General features: G+C 59.4%; 1 protein-coding gene across 1 annotated transcript in view; it reads right to left on the bottom strand.

Moving 5' to 3' along the window:
• Positions 1-5916: 5916 nt before the first annotated feature.
• SEPTIN9 (septin 9) overlaps positions 5917-18735 on the bottom strand; it is a gene marked incomplete at both ends in the record, with an annotated part of 102243 nt that continues 89424 nt past the window's right edge. The window contains 9 exons of the mRNA XM_080712622.1: positions 5917-6049; positions 6252-6303; positions 8826-8922; positions 9158-9253; positions 10501-10618; positions 11584-11721; positions 12307-12388; positions 12611-12739; positions 13468-13659. Of these exons, the coding sequence (XP_080568748.1) occupies positions 5917-6049; positions 6252-6303; positions 8826-8922; positions 9158-9253; positions 10501-10618; positions 11584-11721; positions 12307-12388; positions 12611-12739; positions 13468-13659 (1037 nt within the window). The remainder of the gene's footprint in view (positions 6050-6251; positions 6304-8825; positions 8923-9157; positions 9254-10500; positions 10619-11583; positions 11722-12306; positions 12389-12610; positions 12740-13467; positions 13660-18735) is intronic.

Genomic DNA, 18735 nt, shown 5'->3' with positions numbered 1-18735 from the left:
CTTCCGAGTGTAGCTGGCGGCTGCCCCGGCGCCTGGCCAGCGCCCCTCGCACAGCTGGGCCGGCTTCACAGGGCCCTCCTGGCCGCAGCTAGAGGCGGAGTGAACATCTGGAAGGTGTTTCTGCTCCAGTGCAGGAAATGTGCCTCGGAGGCTTGGATCCCCAGGGCTGGCCCCGGGGGCCGGGCGGCTGCGATGCTCTCCCCACTTTCTTCACAGGGGCGGAGGGAGGAGAGGCGGGGGAGGGGTCCTCTCAGCCACAGGATGCTCTCAAGCCCCTCCAGAGGGGGCCCCCAAACCTCAGGTGACTCCCACAGCCAGGAGGCCGAGGCAGGTGGGGTCACTGCTTGGCCTTTTTGTTTCCTTTGTGGTGGGATTTTTTTTTTCTTTTTCTGGCATTTGCCAACACGTACAAGCTGCTTTTCTAAGTTAGAAAGTAGTGTTGAGCCGGGCGTGGTGGCGCACGCCTGTAATCCCCGTGCTTGGGAGGCTGAGACAGGAGGATCGCACAGGTTCGAAACCAGCCTCGGCTACTGAGTGAGGCTCTCAGCAACTTAGTGAGACCCTGTTTGCAAATAAAGTATAAAATAGGTCTGGGAGTGTAGCCTGGAGGTAGAAAGCCCCTGGGTTTCATTCCCAGTACCATTATTTAAAAAAAAAAAAAAAAGGTAGTGTTGAGAAGCAGAAGGGGGCACTTATGAATTCAGAAACCCTAACAGGAGCCCCCAGGCATGGGCCTCCTTGCGCGCTCTCCGGGTCGCCCCGGCGTCCTTCCGGGAGGTGCAGGTGGGGCTGAGTGGCCCCGCGAGGACCCTCTGGGTCCCTGGGTTGCAGGCCCTTCCTGTCGACCTCAGTCCTCTTGGCTTCAAATGCTACAGCCCAGAACAGGGAGGGGAGGAGGCCGCGAGGACAGCTGGCCTGGGCCGGCCCAGTGGGCGCCCGCTTCCCACGCAGGTGCGCCCTCTTGGGCTTGGGCCACGCCCCGCCAGCCCACGAGTAGCTGCTTCAGGAGGGAGGGCCGGGTGGGGTGGGTCTCATAGCAGCGATTTGCTTGGTTGGGTGGAGGTGGGGCTGTCCCTGGGGCACCAGGAGGGCTGGCCAGGGCCTCACCCTTATGCTTGGGCGTAAGGGTCGGGACCTGGCCTGATGCAGGATGGGGGTGCTGTGGCACAGGTCCCCGGAAGGCCCAAGCGAGAAGGAGCTGGACTCCTACGGCCGGAGCTTGGAGAGGAGGGTCAGGCGCAGACAGCAGCCACTGGACAGGCTCCCTGGGCCCAAGGGACGGGCGCCAGTGATGGGCACGGCTCAGTTTGGAAAACGCGGGATTCAAGATGGAGGATTCACCTGCTCAGAGCAACAGCCAAGGATCCGGCAAAGCCATCGGAGCCAGAAGGACTTTGCCATGGCTCCAGCCTGGCACCCCCTCCCACCACGTGACAGACCCTTGAATCCTGCCCTCGCCCGCAGCAGCCGTCAGCCATCAACAAGCTTCAGAATCCTTAGGCAAATGTTCCCCATGGCCTCTGCCGGTCCGTGAGCCCACCTGTCTCCCCCAAAGTCGAAAGCCAGGACGATGGGCGAGCCGGGGAGGCCCAGGGAGGTCCAGAATCCTGAGGCTCCTGGCTTGCGTGGCAGTGAGCCTCGTGGGCACATCCCCCAAGTCCCAGCCCAGGGCTGCCCCGCTGGTCTCTGCTGCCCATGTTCTGGTGGTCCCGAGAAGCGGGGAAGGGCGTGTGTGTGGTGGAGCAGGGCCCCAAGTTCACACCCACTCTGAACCCTAGGGCGCATCCTGACTTGAAAATAGGGTCCTTGCAGAAGTAACTAAGTATCAGAATGAGACCATATTCGATCACGGGGACCCTCAACTCCAAAGCGTGCCTCTGAGACAGACAAGGCCTGGATGCGGGAGGGCGCTCTCCCGGAGAGCCTGTGGAGGGAGCGGGGCCTGCAGGCATCTTGATCTTGGCCTTTCAGAACTAGAGAGCACACATCTCTGGCATTTTTTGTTTGTTTGTGGTGCTGGAGACGGAACCCAGGGACATTCTACCTCCGAGCTACACCCCCAGCCCTATTTTTTATTCTTTATTTTGAAACAGGGTCTCACTGAGTTGCAAAGGGCCTAAGTAGTAGCTGAGGCTGTCCTTGAACCGCGATCCTCCAGTCTCAGCCTCCCGAATGCTGGGATTTCAAGTTTGTGCCCCCACACCCGGCCACCTGTGTCCTGGTGTTTTAACCCACCCGTTTGTGTTGTCATAGTAACCACAAGCAGGAAGAGGTGAGAGTGCCTTCCTCCCGCAAAGGGCCCGTGGACCAGGCATCCCCTCCAACTCATCCCACCCACGCGTGCAGAGAAAAGCAGAGCCGGGCGTGCGCGCTACTGGGCACTGAACCACGGGAGTTCTATCTCTGAGCTACACTCCCAGTCCTTTTAATTTTTTAAAATTTATTTTGAAACAGCAGGGCGTGGTGGCGCACGCTTGTAATCCCAGCATTCGAGAGGCTGAGACAGGAGGATCGCAGTTCACAGACAGCCTCCGCTACTTAGTGAGGCCCTCTGCAACTCAGTGAGACCCCGTTTCAAAAATAAAGAATAAAAAATTAGAGCTGGGGATGTCACTCGGAGGTAGAATGCCCCTGGGTTCCATGCCCAGTACCACACACACACACACACAAAAAAGATTTTGAAACAGGATCTTACTACGTTCCTGAGGGTCTTAGTAAGTTTCTGGACTGGCCTTGAGCCTCTGGTCCTCCTGTCTCGGCCTCCCAAGTACTGGATTACCGCTGTGCGCCACCACGCCCTTGGCCAGCCTTCTTGGTTCTAGATCCTTTGGGGAGAGTTCTCTCTGAATGAGTGAAGTTGGTATGAAATTTGTAAAACACTGACCAGTTTGTAGGTCAGAACTAATACATTTCAAAAAGAACAGCTTGTTTTTTTGTTTTTGTTTTTTTTGGTGGTACTGGGGTTCCTGGAAGCCCTTCTATCTCCAGGCTACACTCCCAGACCTATTTTTACATTTTTATTTGGAAACAGGGTCTCCTAAGCCAGCGTGCGCGGCTGGCTTCGAACCTGCGCGATCCTCCTGTCTCTGCCTCCCAAGCCCGGGGATTACGAGCGTACGCCACCACGCCCGGCAAGAACAGCTTGTTTTTAAGGGTCCAGTAACTAGACGTTGCTCACAGCGCCTCCAGACCGGCTAACTAACGCGGGGCTTAGCGAAGACCTGCCGCTGGCGCTTCTGAGGTCTCTCCCCAGCAGTCACCTGGGAAGAGTTCTGCTTAGGAATGCTCCCGAGCCGCACATTCCAGGGAGTTTTTTTTTGGTTTTGTTTTTTTGATTTTTGTTTAATCCTGAACTTTTTCTTTGGCAGTACTGGGGATGGAACTCAGGGGCATTCTACCTCTGAGCTGAGGCTGTCCGTGAACCGCCATCCTCCCATCTCAACCTCCTGAATGCTGGGATTACAAGCGTGGGCCACCAAGCCTGGCTTATTCTTTGTTTTGAAACAAAGTCTCACTAAATTGCAGAGGGCCTAAGTAGCTGAGGCTGGCCTCAAATCCGCAATCCTGTCTCCGCCTCTCGAGTACTGGTATTACAAGTGTGCACCACCACGCCTGGCTAATTCTGGATTTCTTATTCAGGTTGTAGGGTTCTCTGACCTTTCTTACCAGAGCCCCTTGTCCACCTGCCACCAACCCCTGCCAGGCCTGAGGCTAGAACCCAGTACTTGGGAGGCTGAGACGGGAGGATTGTAGGTTCAAGACCAACCTCAGCAACTTCGTGAGACCCTGTTTCAAAATAAAAAACATAAGCCGGGCATGGTGGCGCATGCCGTAATCTCAGCGCTTGGGAGGCTGAGACAGGAAGATCGTGCAGGTTCGAAGCCAGCCTCGGCTACTTAGTGAGGCTCTCAGCAACTTAGTGAGACCCTGTTTCCAAAGATAAAATAGGTCTGGGAGTGTAGCCCAGAGGTAGAAGGCTTTGGGTTCCATTCCCAGGACCACAAAACAAACAAACAAACAAACAAACAAATAAATATAAAAATGAATGAATGAAAAAATTAAATGTAAAATGGGCTGGGGTGTAACTTGGAAGTAGGGGTATAACTTGGAGGTAGAACAGCCCTGGGGTTTAATCCCCAGAACCAAACCAAACAAAACCCAAGAACTGCGCTCCCTCTTAGGACAGAAAGAACGTCCCACTCAGGAGACTTGGAGCTGGCATTTGAAACATTTATTTCAGGAAATACATTTCAACACTTTGTTATTTATACAAAAAGAGACCAATTTCTCAGGAGGCACGTAGCAAAAGGCTATTGTGGAACAGAGCCTGGTGAAATGAAACGAATTTTCCAAAATCTGGTTACAGAGAAAGACAGCAAAGCCTCCCCGCGCCTGGGACGCTGCCACCCCGCCCGCCCCACCAAGGGCCACCGGGCGAGGAAGGCGCCCCCACATCCTGGGCCCTGCTGCTGGCCATTTTCTTCAAAGTCTTGATTTTGGCAAAAACTTGGCAAGTTGGCAGTTGGCAAGTGAACTGTCGGGCCGAGGGATCTGCGAGGGCCCATCACGCTCGGCGGGGCAGGAGGAGGACGCTCAACGTAATGGCTTCCACGCCCGCAGACACGAGTCCGTCTGCGCCCTAGGCCTCCGGCTGTGCTCCTATGCTGCAGGAAGGCAGCCGGGGGTCTGCAGACAGACACATGGCGGCGAGGTACAACTCGTGCAGCCTTGTCAGACTCCCGCATCTCCCCAGGAACACAGGGAAGAAGGCAATGGCCTGATGTGCATGGTGGGTGGTCCCTGCTGGTCCCCACCTGGGCACCAGGCGCGGGGCTGGGACGGCGTGCTCTGCGCCCGGCCATGTTCCACGCACCTCTGACCCCCATCTCTCCGTGGGTCCTCTCAGTGGACTCTGGGATGCCCGGTCCAGATACACATAGAGCAACTCGCCTGGCCGGGCCACCGAGTCAGCAAGGCTGGGCCCGGGGCTGGGAGAGGCTGGGCATTAATGTACCAGAGCATCACGGGCCAAGCCAAAGACTCAGCAGACGGGGGCCCACCTCCCCAGTCACAGGGCAGGGCGACTCCTCACGCCCCTCGCCCACCTCCCATCACGCCCCTCCCCAGCTCTCGCCAGAACCTTCCTGAAACCCAGGGGTGGGGCGAGTGCACCTCCATCTTCATCCTCAGCTCACGCTGCACCTGTGGTCCACAGAAGATGGAGGTGCCAGGGGAGAGTGGGGGACCGTAGGGAGAGAAGTCCCGCCTCCCCTCGCCGACCTGTCCGCTTCGGGCCTGAGGGGGCGGCTGGGGAGGCGCTGGCGCTGCTCATGGGGAGCTGAGAGGTCAAGGCACTTTCTGTTCCGAGACAGGCTCAGGGCCGGCTGCCCATGCCCTCGCCCTGTCTGTCTAAGCGATTGGCAACCTGGGTCGTGGGATTCTCTAGTCTCCCTTGGGAGTGGGGATGGGGAGGGCCGTGCTCTCGGTTACGGCCTGCACGGTGCGGGGGCGCCCGGCTGGCTCCATCAATCCCTGGGCATAGCCTCTGACCAGGTCCAGGGGCCCTGGCCTCGGGGCGGGGATGGAGGGGATCGTGTGGCCTGCGGCAGGCCCGGACCCGCAGCTCTGCGAGGCTCCGTGGAGGCTGGGCGGGCAGAAGTGGCTCTACCAGGCCTGGCTGGAGATGGGATTGGGTGTGTTCTCTCGGTGCTCACGCCAGCCTCCCGGCCCCGCCCCGGGGAGGGCCGGAATGATGTCTCGCCCACCCAGCGGGGCCGGCTGGCTAATAACGGACACAACGCAGAGGATGCGCCTTCTCTTGTTACTTGACAGCGTGTAAAAGGGGCAGAGGGCGATGACGAATGGGGAGAAGTGTATAAAGTAAGAGGGGCAGCTGGGCCGGGGGCGGGGACGCGGCTACATCTCCTGAGTCTCTGGCTCCTTCTCCACCCCGTTGGCCATGGCACCGCGGCCCTCGTTGAGGCGCTTCACGCGGTATGCTTCGAAGTGGACGCTGCTGGTGATGTCCTTGATGTTCTGCATGTGAGTCCTGCGGGGGCAGGTCAGCCAGCGGCAGCGGGACACTGACCCCGCCCCGGTCCCAGTCCCGCCCGCTCGGCTCCGGGGGCCCTCCGGACGAGGGGCAGGCTGGTCTCCTTGGTAACCAGACACACGCGTCCCAGGCACGCCTGTCCCTTTCCCAGGCCTCTGTGCGTTCACCCTCCGCCCATGCCAAGCACCGCCCCGCTCACCTGATGAGCAGGTCCCGCAGGTAGGCGAACTCACAGTGCGTGGTGTTCTCGACTGAGGAGAGACGGGGTGGGGGTCATCAGGTGGGCATGTCCTCCCCTCCCCACTCACCCCTCCTGCCCAGGAATGGCGGGCCGGCCCGGGCACAGGGGAGGCGGAGCAGCCGCCCTACAGGTCACTGTAGGCCCAGCTCTCCCGCTCGCTGGAAGAATCCAGGGAGGTTCCGGCCTACTGGGGGACATGGCATGGCTACCACGTGAAGACCGCCCACTGCGGGGCAGGTGACCAGAGAGGCCCAGAGGGCGAGCAGGACACCCAGCACTGACCTAAGGACAGGTGCCGGCGGGCGGCTGGCAATGGGGGAGGGGGGTTGAGGGGCTGGCAAATCAAGCCTGTGTTACTCCACACAGCCCCACCTGCCAAACGCGTGTGCCCGGTACACGCGGGACACGTTTGGAAGACATGCGGAGACCACGTGCCCTGAGCCAACCTTGACATCAACCACAGAAACCAGGGAAACTCGAGCCAGGTGTGATCCCAGTCCTTGGATTGCACGCCCATGATCCCAGTTCTTGGGAGGCTGAGACCGGGGGAATCCCAGATTTGAGGACAGACTCAATAAGTAGTGAGACTCTCATCAACCTGGCCAGACCTTGTTTCATTCTCTCCCCCATCCCCGTGGTACTGGAGACTGAATCCAGGGGAGTTCTACCTCGGAGCCACACCCCAGCCCTATTCTATTTTTTAATTTGAAACAGGGTCCCACTCGGTTGCTGAGAGGTTTGCTTCTCAGGCCTGCAGGCTCCTCGAGGCTGTCCTTGAACCTGCGATCTTCCCGTCTCTGCCTCCTAAGTGCTGGGATTACAAGCATGTGCCACCATGCCCAGCTGAGACCTTGTTTCAAAATAACAGGAAGTAATAATGTCCTCCACGTCTCCGGGCGACAGCTCTCCAGGAGTCCAGGGATGGGGAAGATGCCCCAAGGTGGCACTGCCCAGGAAAGGCGAGAACCAGGCAGACGCCTACTGACCACGCTTGCTGGGCGGCACAAAGTACTGGTTCTCGAGCCAGTTATCAACTCACGGGGCCGCTGACATAAAAAGCCATCGCGTTCTGGGGGAGACCAAGGGTCCTCACAGCAGCTGCTGGAGGCGGTCACCACCTTGGGAGCATCTCCCTGGGCCCAGAGGCCCAATCAGGCCTCACTCCAGACAATTTCCCTTACAGGCTGCACGTAGTGCCTGGGGTTGGCCACCAGGGGGCAGAAGCAGCATGCCAGTGTCCGTCCCCTACTCCGGGTCCCTTTTCTTAGGCTGTCTTGTCTGAAACCTGCCTTTCATAAGAAAAGAGTTCCTTAACAGCAGGATTTGGGAGGGCAGAGAGGGAATGGGAGGAGGGGATCCTGCAGGCCTGTAATTCCAGGACTTGAGCAGCCGAGAGGATCACGGGTTCGAGGCCAGCCTCAGCAACTTAGCAAAGGCCCTCAGCAACTTAGTGAGACCCCATTTCAAAATAAAAATTGAGCTGGGTGTGGTGGCGCACGCTTGTAATCCCAGAACTTGGGGGGCTGAGACAGGAGGATCGCAGGTTCGCAGCCAGCCTCAGCTACTTATTGAGACCCTCCGCAACTTAGTGAGACCCTGTTTGCAAATAAAGAATACAAAATAGGGCTGGGGATGTGGCTCAGTGGTAGAATGCCCCTGGCTTCAATCCCCAGTAGCACTAAAATAAAATAAAAGGGTTGGGGGGTGTATCCTGGAGATAGACTACACCTGTGTTTAATCCCCAGAACCAAGACAAACAAAACACTTGCTATCAAGCTGGGCGTGGTGGCGGCGCACGCTTGTAATCCCCGCGCTTGGGAGGCTGAGACAGGAGGATCGCACGGCTTCGAAGCCAGCCTCAGCTACTGAGTGAGACCCTGTTTCCAAATAAAATATTTTTAGAAAAAAGGTCTGGGAGTATAGCCCGGAGGTAACAAGCCTTTGGGTTCCACCCACAGTACCACCAAAAAAACCCAAAAAAACAAAAAAAAAACACTTGCTATCAAGAAGAATGCAACTGGGCGTAGTGGCGCACGCTTGTAATCCCCGCGCTTGGGAGGCTGAGACAGGAGGATCGCACGGGTTCGAGGCCAGCCTCAGCTACTTACTGAGGCTCTCTGCAACTTAGTGAGACCCTGTTTCCAAATAAAACACAAAATAGGTCTGAGAGTAGAGCCCGGAGGTAGAAAGGCCCCTGGGTTCCACCCCCAGTACCACCAAACAAACAAACAAACAAAAAAATACAGCCTCCCTGTCCTTTCCCCTTCTAAACCCTAGTAAGGACAGAAAGAAGACTGCCCAAGGTGCCGCTGCCTGCAGGCTTTGAGATGTTTTGTACCAAAAGACATGCCCAAGTCACAATCCTTAGTATCTGTGACTACATCTTACTCAGAAAGTCTTCGAGGCTGTAATGAAGGATTCAAAAGACCCATCCTGCCCATGGGGCAGCTGCCCTGACAAGAGAAAAGGCGGAGACAGGGCGGCAGGGTCCCCACCCCCTCGGGGCCCCACGTCCTGGCCGGCCGGGTGTACCTTCAATGGTGCCCCATTTGGTCTTCCTCCCAAGGATCCGCTTGCCGTTGACCTGGTACTCGTGGTCGCTGCCCACCACGGCGAACGGGATCATGTCCTGGGGAAGGCCGGGTGGCATCAGCCCCTCGCGCTCTGAAGAGCTGGTCCCACCCCTGAGGCCTGCGAGGAGCTGGCCCAAGCTGGCCCCGTGTGGGCGCTGGGGATCCCTCTCCTCCCAGCCCAGAGGATCAAAGCCATTTCCCCCAGGCACCTGGATGGGGCAGAATTTCCCCCGCGCCATGCCCACCAGCAACAACGGGGCCCTAGAAACAGCCCCCCGGGGACTCACTGACCCGGAACTTCTCGTTCACTATCCGGTCCTCTGAGTCCTCATCAAACTCCTTCTGGGGGTACACGTCGATGCCGTTGGACAGCAGGTCTGCGGTGATCTGGGGAGAAGGAGGCAGATGCAGGTGCTGTGCCTGTGAAGTGCTGCCCACCAGCTGGTCCTGGCCCCAGGGTCAGTGGCAGGCTCTGGGGGGGGCTATGCCCATGCCACCTCCAATTCTGGGGCCCTGTGGCTGAAAGAGGGGCGCCTGTGTGCCCTGAGGATGTGGAACCCCAAGGGGCTTGGGGTTATTATTCTGGGTCTCTCCCTATCTTTCTTGTTGAACTCCTATCTCCTAAGAAAATAAGTCCAGGTTGCCGAGTACCCTCCTCTTAGCAGACCACCCCCCAAGCCAGCCCAGAGCACATCTACCTGGGTAAAACTGTCACCACCATGGCAGCAGCCCAGGCCAGGAGATGGGCCATAGAAAAAAGTCCAGGGGCCGGGCGTGGTGGCGCACGCTTGTAATCCCCGCGCTTGGGAGGCTGAGACAGGAGGATCGCACATGTTGGAAGCCAGCCTCAGCTACTTAGTGAGGCTCTCAGCAATTTAGTGAGACCCTGTTTCCAAATAAAGTATAAAATAGGTCTGGGAATATAGCCCGGAGGTAGAAAGCCCCTGGGTTCCACCCCCAGTACCACCAAAAAAAAAAAAAAAAAAAAGAAAGAAAGAAAGAAAGAAAGAAAAAAAGAAAAAGGTCCAGGGAGCAGCTATCATGTCTACCCTGGAGAAGACCCTGCCATGGACAGCGCCTGGGCTTCCTTGTTCCTGCCCTGGACTATCCTTCCCTAAGCATGCTGGGAAAATCCCTGACACTTGGCTCCAGATGAAGGAGGCCCTGAGATTCAAGGGCCTCACTCACGCCACGAGGATGGAGTGCAGGTACCTCAGTGTGTAAAAGTTCCCTCACAATGTTTAGGAGCGGCTGCTTAGGAAGAGGCTGGTCCTCATGCTGGGATACCCCGCCCACCCCGGAAGAAGGAAGAGGCAGCAACTGTCCCCTGGCAGAAGTGGACCCTTTTAGACTTTCCTCCATCTTACAAACCCCAGGCATGCTGCAGCTAACAGCCCTGTACCACCTGGCTTCCCAGAAGGGACATCCACTATCCTCCTGGTCTTGGTCTTCTCCATGTCCCAGGCACTTTGTTCGAGAAAGGGCCCCTCACACAGAGCTGCTACTGAGAGATGGGTGAGCTGATGGCCCCCAGCAGCCACTCACCGTGAAGAGCGACCCATGGTACCCATGGCTGCGTGCCCTTGTCTACGCGGCCCCCGGGGGCAGGGACCAGGTGGGGCCGAGTGTCTTACCCGCTGTTTGAAGTAGACCCTCTCCTCCAGGGTAAGCGTGTCGGCCTTGGCAATGACCGGGACAATGTTGACCACCTTGCTCAGGCGCTTCATGAACTCGATGTCCAGGGGCCTGAGGCTGAGATGGGAGGGTGTGAGTGAGACTCAGCTCTGGGGCGGTGGGGGGACCAGGGAGGCCTGGCCTCCAGGGCTGGGGGTGAGACCCTCGGGGTGCCAGCTGGCGCTCCCCGGTGGACCCGTGTTGGTAAGAGCCAGAAGTATGAGGACCAGCCCCAAACACAGCTCATACAGGGGCTCACAAGCCTGACTGCCATATAGGGAGGGGCCGCCTCTGTTCCGATGGGGGGCTGGACGGACAGGGAGAACTGGGAGCCAGTACCCAGCAGCTCTGGGCCCTAAGACAGGCCAGCTGCTGCCTCGCCTGGGGCCGGGATGGGCAAAGGCACCAGACAGAGGCTGCCAGGGCCCGGAGCAGCGGGCAGGGCTTCCCCACGGTGGACTAACAGCCCGGTGGGAGTGGGCTCCAGGCAGAAGACTGCGCAAAGATGGCCAAGAGCCACCCAGGCACAGCGCCCGGGTGGGGTCCCAGCCCAGAGGGTCATCGCCAGAGAACAGCCCTCGGCTCTCTCTCCCCGCCGGCGCCATGTCTGGGCCCAGTTGGAGCCACTGCCACGGGACCCCAGGTGAGCCGTCTGCCACAGGGTGGTGGGGGGACATCAGGCCCCAGGGGGGACGTCAGGCCCCAGGGAAGCCTGGGGCTGGGCTCAGGCTTCCTCAAGATCCCAGGCCACTGCTCCTTCAGCTTCCTGCACGGTGCCCGCGAGGAGCAGGATCCCCCCAACCCCAAACTTCCTGCACCAGGGAGGGAGTCCAGAACCACCACGACAGCCACAGACTCAGGCCACCAGGGATAGCAGGACTCTCCATTTGGGGTCCTGAGTCCCAACTCTCTCTGTCTAACAAGCCACCTCCAGCCGCAGGGGCACAGACACCGCACGCTGCGCCCGGCCCAGCTCAGCCGGGGGCTGGCAGCGGCGCGGAGGGCCCCGGGCACCCACCCCGGCACACAGGGCCCGGACGTACGAGTGGCCGGTGGCGGGGATGAAGTAGAGGCAGCAGTGGACGCGCGTGTCCGGGATACGCTTCTTCCGGTTGATGTTGACTTCCTCCTGCAGGTACTTCTCATACTGGTCGTTGATAAACTTCATGATGGGCTGCCAGCTGCGCGGAGACCCGGGTGAGCCGGCTCGAGGGCCGGGTCCCACCCAGGCCAGAGCGGTCCTCTGCAAGCCCCGGCCCTGCGGCTGGGGACCCCCAGCCCTTGCAGGTGAGCCGGCCGGCCCCTGATCTCCAGAACTCCCCGCTACCCACAATCAAGTCTGGGGGACATTTGGTGGCACTGGGGACAGAGCCCTTCTACCTCCAGGCTACAGTCCCACCAGTCCATTTATTTTATTTGGAAACAGGGTCTCTCAAGCCAGCTCGGCTGGCTTCGAACCTGCGGGATCCTCCTGTCTCCGCCTCCCAAGCGTGGGGATTACAAGCGTGCGCCACCATGCCCGGCGGACATTTGGCTTCTGAGCAGAAATAACGGGGCCTTATCTCGGAGCTCCCCAGCCTCCCTGTGCTGATGTGTGACCTGGGGGAATGCGAGATTCCAGGGACAACTCTGCTGTGACCGTGAATGTTTAGACCCTGGGATGCGCAGGTTTAGCGGCACATCAGGCCCAGGGGACCAGCCCTCCACGCGGGGACCCCAGGCCCCCATGAGCAAACCCCGCGGCCCAGGCACCCCGAGCTGCTCACCAGTTCTCGTTGTTGATGTGGTCCCCGAACCCCGGCGTGTCGATGACGGTCAGCTTCATCCGGACGCCCTTCTCCTCAATATCTGCGGGGACCACAGAACCCGGGGCTCAGAGGGAGGCCGGGACCCTCGGGCTGCCTGGCAACCCTGGGGCGCGCCGGGTGGGCAGCAAGGACGGCCAAGATGACGTCAACCTTCGTCAAAGAAGTCCAGGCAATGGCCGACCCGGTGCCCCCTGCCCACGAGTTTTGGGTCCTGCCGGGGGCTGGGCCCCCGCCCCCCAGACCCCACCGCCAGGAAACGGACCGTGTGTGATGGACTTGATCTCAATGGTCTTGGGGATGTGCTCCTCCGTGGTGGGCTGCACCGACTTCCGGCTGATTTTGGATTTGAAGAGGGTGTTGATTAAGGTGGACTTCCCCAAGCCGCTCTGCCCTGGGGAGGGAACAGGAAGCTGGTCGGTGGGCAGGCTCTCCAGCGGGGGTGGCCAGAGCCCCACTATGCCCACACTGGGTGCAGGGCATCTCATCCCTGCCAGGTGGCTTTACCCTCTCCGGGGCGGTTAGAGACGGGCAGGAATCCACTCAACTGAGTCCAACTCGATCAGAGTCCTGGGCGGGGGTCAGGACCCCAGAGGAGCCGGGCCTTGGCAGGGGGGCACCAAAACCTCGGGAAGGCAGTGCCCTTCCCATGGCACAGGCCGAGCCCAGCTGCGGGAGTCTGATTGGCAAAGGTGGCTCCATTCCCCAGCACAGCGAGGCTCCCCTTCACAGGGTTACCCTGAGGGCTGTGTGCCCTGTTTGGTCACACCGGTCAGTGATGCCCGCCCCCGGGGACATCTAGGTCTTTGAGGCCACTGGGAGGACAAGAAGCCCCAAGCCCACCGCTGTGAGGGCTGAGCCCCTCCGGGCCGGGCAGGCCAGGGCTGATGAGGTTATGGGGATGCGTGGCAGGGGGCTGATGAAACTTGGTGCCTCCGTTTACACCCGCTCCTGGCATATCTCTGGGACCACGACACAGGGAGCCGGCAGAGATGCCCCGCCCCCAGGCACTGGCAATTCCTGCTTTGGCCAGGCTGCTGCCTATCCACTTTACAGAAGGGCAGACGAAACGGCAGTGCCGGGGCCGCTGGAGTGATGGGCGGGCGGGCGGGCGGGACTCACCAACCACCATGATGTTGAACTCGAACCCCTGCTTCATGGCCTTCCTGCGCATCTGCTCCAGGATGGAGTCGATGCCCACGTAGCCGAAGTCCACCGGGGCCTTCTCGTTGCGCAATGCGGGCGCCTGCTTCAGCATGCCGTCTCTGGGGGTGTCCGCCATGTCGCCTACACAGCCGGGAGCTGCCTCAGGGGCTGCGGGAGGAAGAGTGGAGACGTCAGGGTGTGGCGGCTCCCACCGTCGGGCCTGCCCCCAGCTGGTAAACTGAGGCTCAGAGAGGTCACAGCTTGCCCAAGGGAGCCCTGCCGCGTGCCTGAGCAGAAGGCCCTCGCCGTGCATAGCGCCATCTACAGGTCACTGTTGGTGGCCACGCTCGGCTCCCAGGACAGTCCCCTTCCAGGCCAGTGGTGCCACCCGGAGCCCAGGCAGGGAGCAGGGAACGCTTGGTCCCCTCGCCCTTCAGCCTCATGCCTTTGGGGTCTGGGCATCCCTTTAGAGAGGCTGCAACAGGCCACTGTAGCCCGGGACCCAGGGGAGTGATGGTCTCTATCCGAAAGGGGAAGGGGCAACAGCTTCTGCTTGCCCCGCCCCCCATTGCCAAGGACACGGTCCATTCCCAAGTGCCAGCAACAGCCCGGATGTTCCAGCGCCGTCCCTGCTGCCGCCCAGACTGGCCCAGGTGACCACGCAGGTGATATCCAGCCCCCTGCCCCCCAGGTGCCCCGCACCCCAGGCAAGGCTAGGATCTGCCTTTAGGTCTGCAGACAGGCAGTCTGGGCAGAAGTGGAAATAACCCAAGCCTTTTCTGTAGGCTGAAGCAAGAGCCGCCTTTCAGTAGACTGCTCTCCGGCTACTCAGAGCCCGGGGCTTGGGGGACGCCTTCTGGGCTTGGTGCCTGAGCCGTGCACACCTCAACAGGGGCGCAGCGGGACACATGGGCACGCCAGGGCGGGCGAGCTGCCCGCTCAAATGTGCCCAACCCAGGCAGCAGCCGGAGGAGGACGGGCTTCCAGGTCACAGGGACCCGGGTAACCGCCCTCTTCCACTTCCTGGGGAAATGGGAACTTGCCGCCCTGACCCAGAGGGCTCAGCACCCCGGCCCCGGCCGGCTCCAGGGGAGGCCCACGGGCCAGCGCCTTCCCCCACACACCATGACACAGAACGAGGGTGACAACACCGGACTTCCAGCGTCTTTAAAGAAACAAAGGCTCGGCGCTGCAGTCCCCGCGCCGAAAACCTGTGGCTTTAGGGCTGTGTCCTGGACACAGACACAGGGCCTGGCTCGTGGGGTGTGGCTCAGCCTCACCCACGTGACTGAAAATCGCTTCCATCTGTCTGTGAGTCCCGGAGGCTTTTTGCCCAGACAGGGGCCACCCCACCCCCCAAGCAGGGGAAGGCTGGCCCCTGGACTCCGCAGGCTCACTGCTCAGAGAGGAAGGGTCCCCAGGGCTCCGGATGGCCCCCTCCCCAGGCACCAACTGTTCTCTGCAGAAACTCAAACCAAACATCCGGCGCACCAGGAGCCCTGTTTGAGAAATAATAAAGGCGCGGGAGAGCCCCAGCTTCCCTTGGCTTAGGAAGTTTCTACTACCCTCTGCTCCAGGAGGCATCCCAGCCAGAAGGAGTGGAGCCCCCCTGCACCTGCCGGGCTGGCGGGGAGCTGTGGGGACCCCCATGCTTCTGGGCACTGAACCCTTGTTCTCCATGGAAAGCCACAGGGGCCTTCCCAGGTCCCTCACCCCAGTGCTTGCTCCGACAGACATATATCGATCACGCGAATGACTTTTTAAATTTGTAAATAATTATTAATTAATTTGCAGTACTGGGATGGAGTATTTTACCAGGGGCATTTTACCTCTGAGCTACACACCCAGCCCTATTTATTTATTTTTATTCTTTATTTTGAAACAGGGCCTCACTGAGTTGTAAAGGGCTTCACTAAGTAGCTGAGGCTGTCCGCGAATGCTGGGATTACCAGCGTGGGCCACCACGCCCGGCATCCCGGTACCTGGGAGGCTGAGACAAGAGGATTGCCGGTTCAAGGCCAGCCTCAGCAACCTAGTGAGAAGCTCGGCAACCTACTAGCGAGACCCTGTTTCTGTCTCCGTGAAGGAGCGACTCTAAGTGCAACCACACAGGGGCTGGCCTTTTTTTTTTCTTTTTGTGACTGGTGTATGTGTCTTTTGGGGAATTAGCCTAATGTTTTTTCTTAACGTCCACCCGCATGGAAGCACATGTCACGATTTCCTTTCTTCTGAAGGCTGCGTGATGTCCTGGGGTGCTCGTCTAACATCTGACTGACCCGTTCGCCTGTCCCCAGGCCGCCGCGGCGACAGCTCTGTGCGTGTCTGCTTCCGCTTCTGTGGAGACCTACCCAGAGGCGGGGCTGCTTGCTGTGTGGCACGTCTATTTTTAACGTTGGAGGAACCACCACCGTGTGTTCACATGTGACTTCCGAGCGCGGGACACTGAGTGGGTCCAGCCAAAGAACTGAAATCTTAATTTCTCCTGGACAGAGCTGAATTGTAGCCCAACCTTTTTTTGGGGGGAGGGGGTGGTACTGGGGTTAAACCTGGGGACATCTTACCTCTGACCTATGCCCCAACCCTATTTTTTTTTTAAACTGGGTCTCACTAACTTGCCGAGGGCCTTGCTACCTTGAGAGGCTGGCCTTGAGCCTGTGATCCTCCTGTCGCAGCCTCCCGTCGCAGCCTCCCAAAGACTGGAAGTACAGGTTGTGCACCACCGTGCCCAGTTTAGCCCAACCTGCCCTTTATAAATGAAGAAACAGGGCCCAGGGAGGCTTCTTCTCTTCTCCCTCCTGAAATACCTTGGAAGAGGTAAGGCCGGCAGGAGGCTCCGCTGAACGACTCGCCCTGAATTTCACATTTGCGTCTGCGATATGTGGTGGACAACCTGTTTCCCACACAGACTGTGAGCTCTGGGCCTGGACCACGGCCCGGAGAGCAGGCTGCTTGTCTCCGACACCCCCACCCCACGCTCTTGGGAGCCCCAGCTGCGGCTCACTCAGGGCTATCCCCAACACCCAGCCCAGGGACAGCTCAAAGCCACTTCACAAAACGCCCAAAACGCCCTTCCACGGAGGCCACTGCACAGATAAACCAAGGGTGGCAGGTCCGTGTGGAGGAGTGTCACTCACCCTGAAACAGAAGTACCAACACGTAACAACAGGGTGGCCCCAGGGCCGCCCCTCCAGGGAGGCCAGGCGCAGAGGATGCCTGGTGTGCACCTAGGTACATACGACATCAGCAGAGGTGAGTCATCAGACACGGGGCGCAGCTCAGCCCTCCCAGGGGCTGGGGGGGACCAGCGGATGGGTCTGAGCAGTGCGCATGGGTGTAGCCCTGGCCCTAAGAAGACAGACAGGAGGACTGTAGGTTTGAGGCCAGCCTCGGCAATTTAATGTGAGACCATCAGCAACTTGGTGAGACTGTGTTTCAAAATAAAAAATAAATATATAAAAAGGGCTGAAGGTGTTGCTCAGAGGTAGAACACCCCTGGGTTCAATCCCCAGCAACCCCCCCACCACCAACAAAAAAAGAGTATAAAGCTTCCTTTTGGAGTGATGAAATGCCGTGGGGTTAGAAGTGATGGTCAGCCGGGCGTGGTGGCGCACGCTTGGAATCCCCGCGCTTGGGAGGCGGAGACAGGAGGATCACGCAGGTTCGAAGCCAGCCGCGCTGTCTTAAGAGACCCTGTTTCCAAATAAAAAAGTATAAAAATAGGTCTGGGAGTGTAGCCCAGAAGTAGAAGGGCTTCCAGGAACCCCAGTACCAAAAAAAAAAAAAAAAAAAAAAAAAGGAGTGGTGGTCATATGAATTGAATAAATGCACCCACTGTTGGTCTAAGTGAGCGGATCCAGGAGGCGGCAGGGAGGGCGGGAGCCATTGACGGGGCCCAGCGGCGTTTCCAGGGCAGTGAGCCGGTTGGAGAGAGCCCAGCTGGGCCCTTGGTGCCCGCGGCCGGCGGCAGAGCTAGGACAGCCGCGGCCCAGATGCAAGCACTCAGCCTCAAGTCCCCGGCAGGTGTTTCCGGGCAGTGCCCAGCCGAGCAGCCCCGTCATTCCCGGGCTGGCAACCGGCTGGAGGTGCTGGCCGATGCGCCCGTGGACATGTTCTCTGCAGACACCCCTCCCCGCAGCCCCCTCCTCCCCCAGGCGCCTGCAGCTCTGTCTGTCCTCTGGAGTCCACGCTACCCGCGGACTTCTGCTCTAGGTGATGGACTCCTCCCCAGCCCCGCTGGCAGCCTGGAATCACCATGGGCAGCTTGCCTAGAGGGGCTGCGCTCCCAGACAGAAGGCAGCCGTCAGGTGATTTGCTGTTTGGAGCCTCCTGCTTCACCAGACCCGGGGCAGCCCACCTTGGCAGAGAAAAGGGGGTCAGCACTGCAGGACCCGGCACCTGAGCCAGGGGCCGCCCTTCTTTGCCCGGCCCTGCCCGCTGGCCTCGCAGGTCTGTGCTCAGAATGTCCACCGACGCCTCCTCCCCGGCATCAGCGTTAGGGCAATGGCCTTGGAGCCGTCACCCTGCTCTCATGGTGGGGGTGGCCGTGTGACAGGCAGGCCCACACCCCCAGGACAAAGGTCTCGGGGCAGTCTATGCCGTAAGCCCATCACATCAAGGCAACTCACATCTGGTCCTTACGGCCTGGGCAGCAACCCCATCCGTCGCCCTGACCCGCCTTGCTCAACCGCTGCCCGCAGTGGCCATGCAGAAAGCAAGGCCAGCCTGTCCAGGGATGCCAGCAAGGCCACCCAGTCCACACAGGGTGGGCACACGCCAGGGGAGCCTGCTCCCAGGCACTCACTCCGCCTGCACCTGCCCACCTTCTAAGGCCTTTATCCAGGAACATCTGGGTGCCTACAGCCAGCAGCCTCGCCCGCCCTCTCTCCATCCTGACTCCATCCCAACAGGGGACAGCAGAAGGCTTACAAGACCCAGGGACGTCCCCTGCAGGCCGCCACCTGGTCACTGACAAGGCCTCTGTGAAGGGGGATTGAACCCAGGGACCCTTCGCCTCTGAGCGACACCTCCAGCCCTTTTTTTTTTGTTTCAAAGCAGGGACTCGCTAAACCGGGTGTGGTGGCACATGCTTATAATCCCAGCATTTGGGAGGCTGAGACAGGAGGATTGCAGTTTTTTGTTTGTTTGTTTGTTGTTTTTGGTGGTACTGGGGGTGGAACCCAGGGAGGACTCTTTCTACCTCCAGGCTATACTCCCAGGCCTATTTTATATTTTATTTGGAAACAG

Source organism: Muscardinus avellanarius, assembly GCF_963383645.1.
Source record: "Muscardinus avellanarius genome assembly, chromosome: 16".
NCBI lineage: Eukaryota > Metazoa > Chordata > Mammalia > Rodentia > Gliridae > Muscardinus > Muscardinus avellanarius.
Note: the sequence above shows the minus strand (reverse complement) of the source record. Positions and strands in the feature narration are given on the sequence as shown.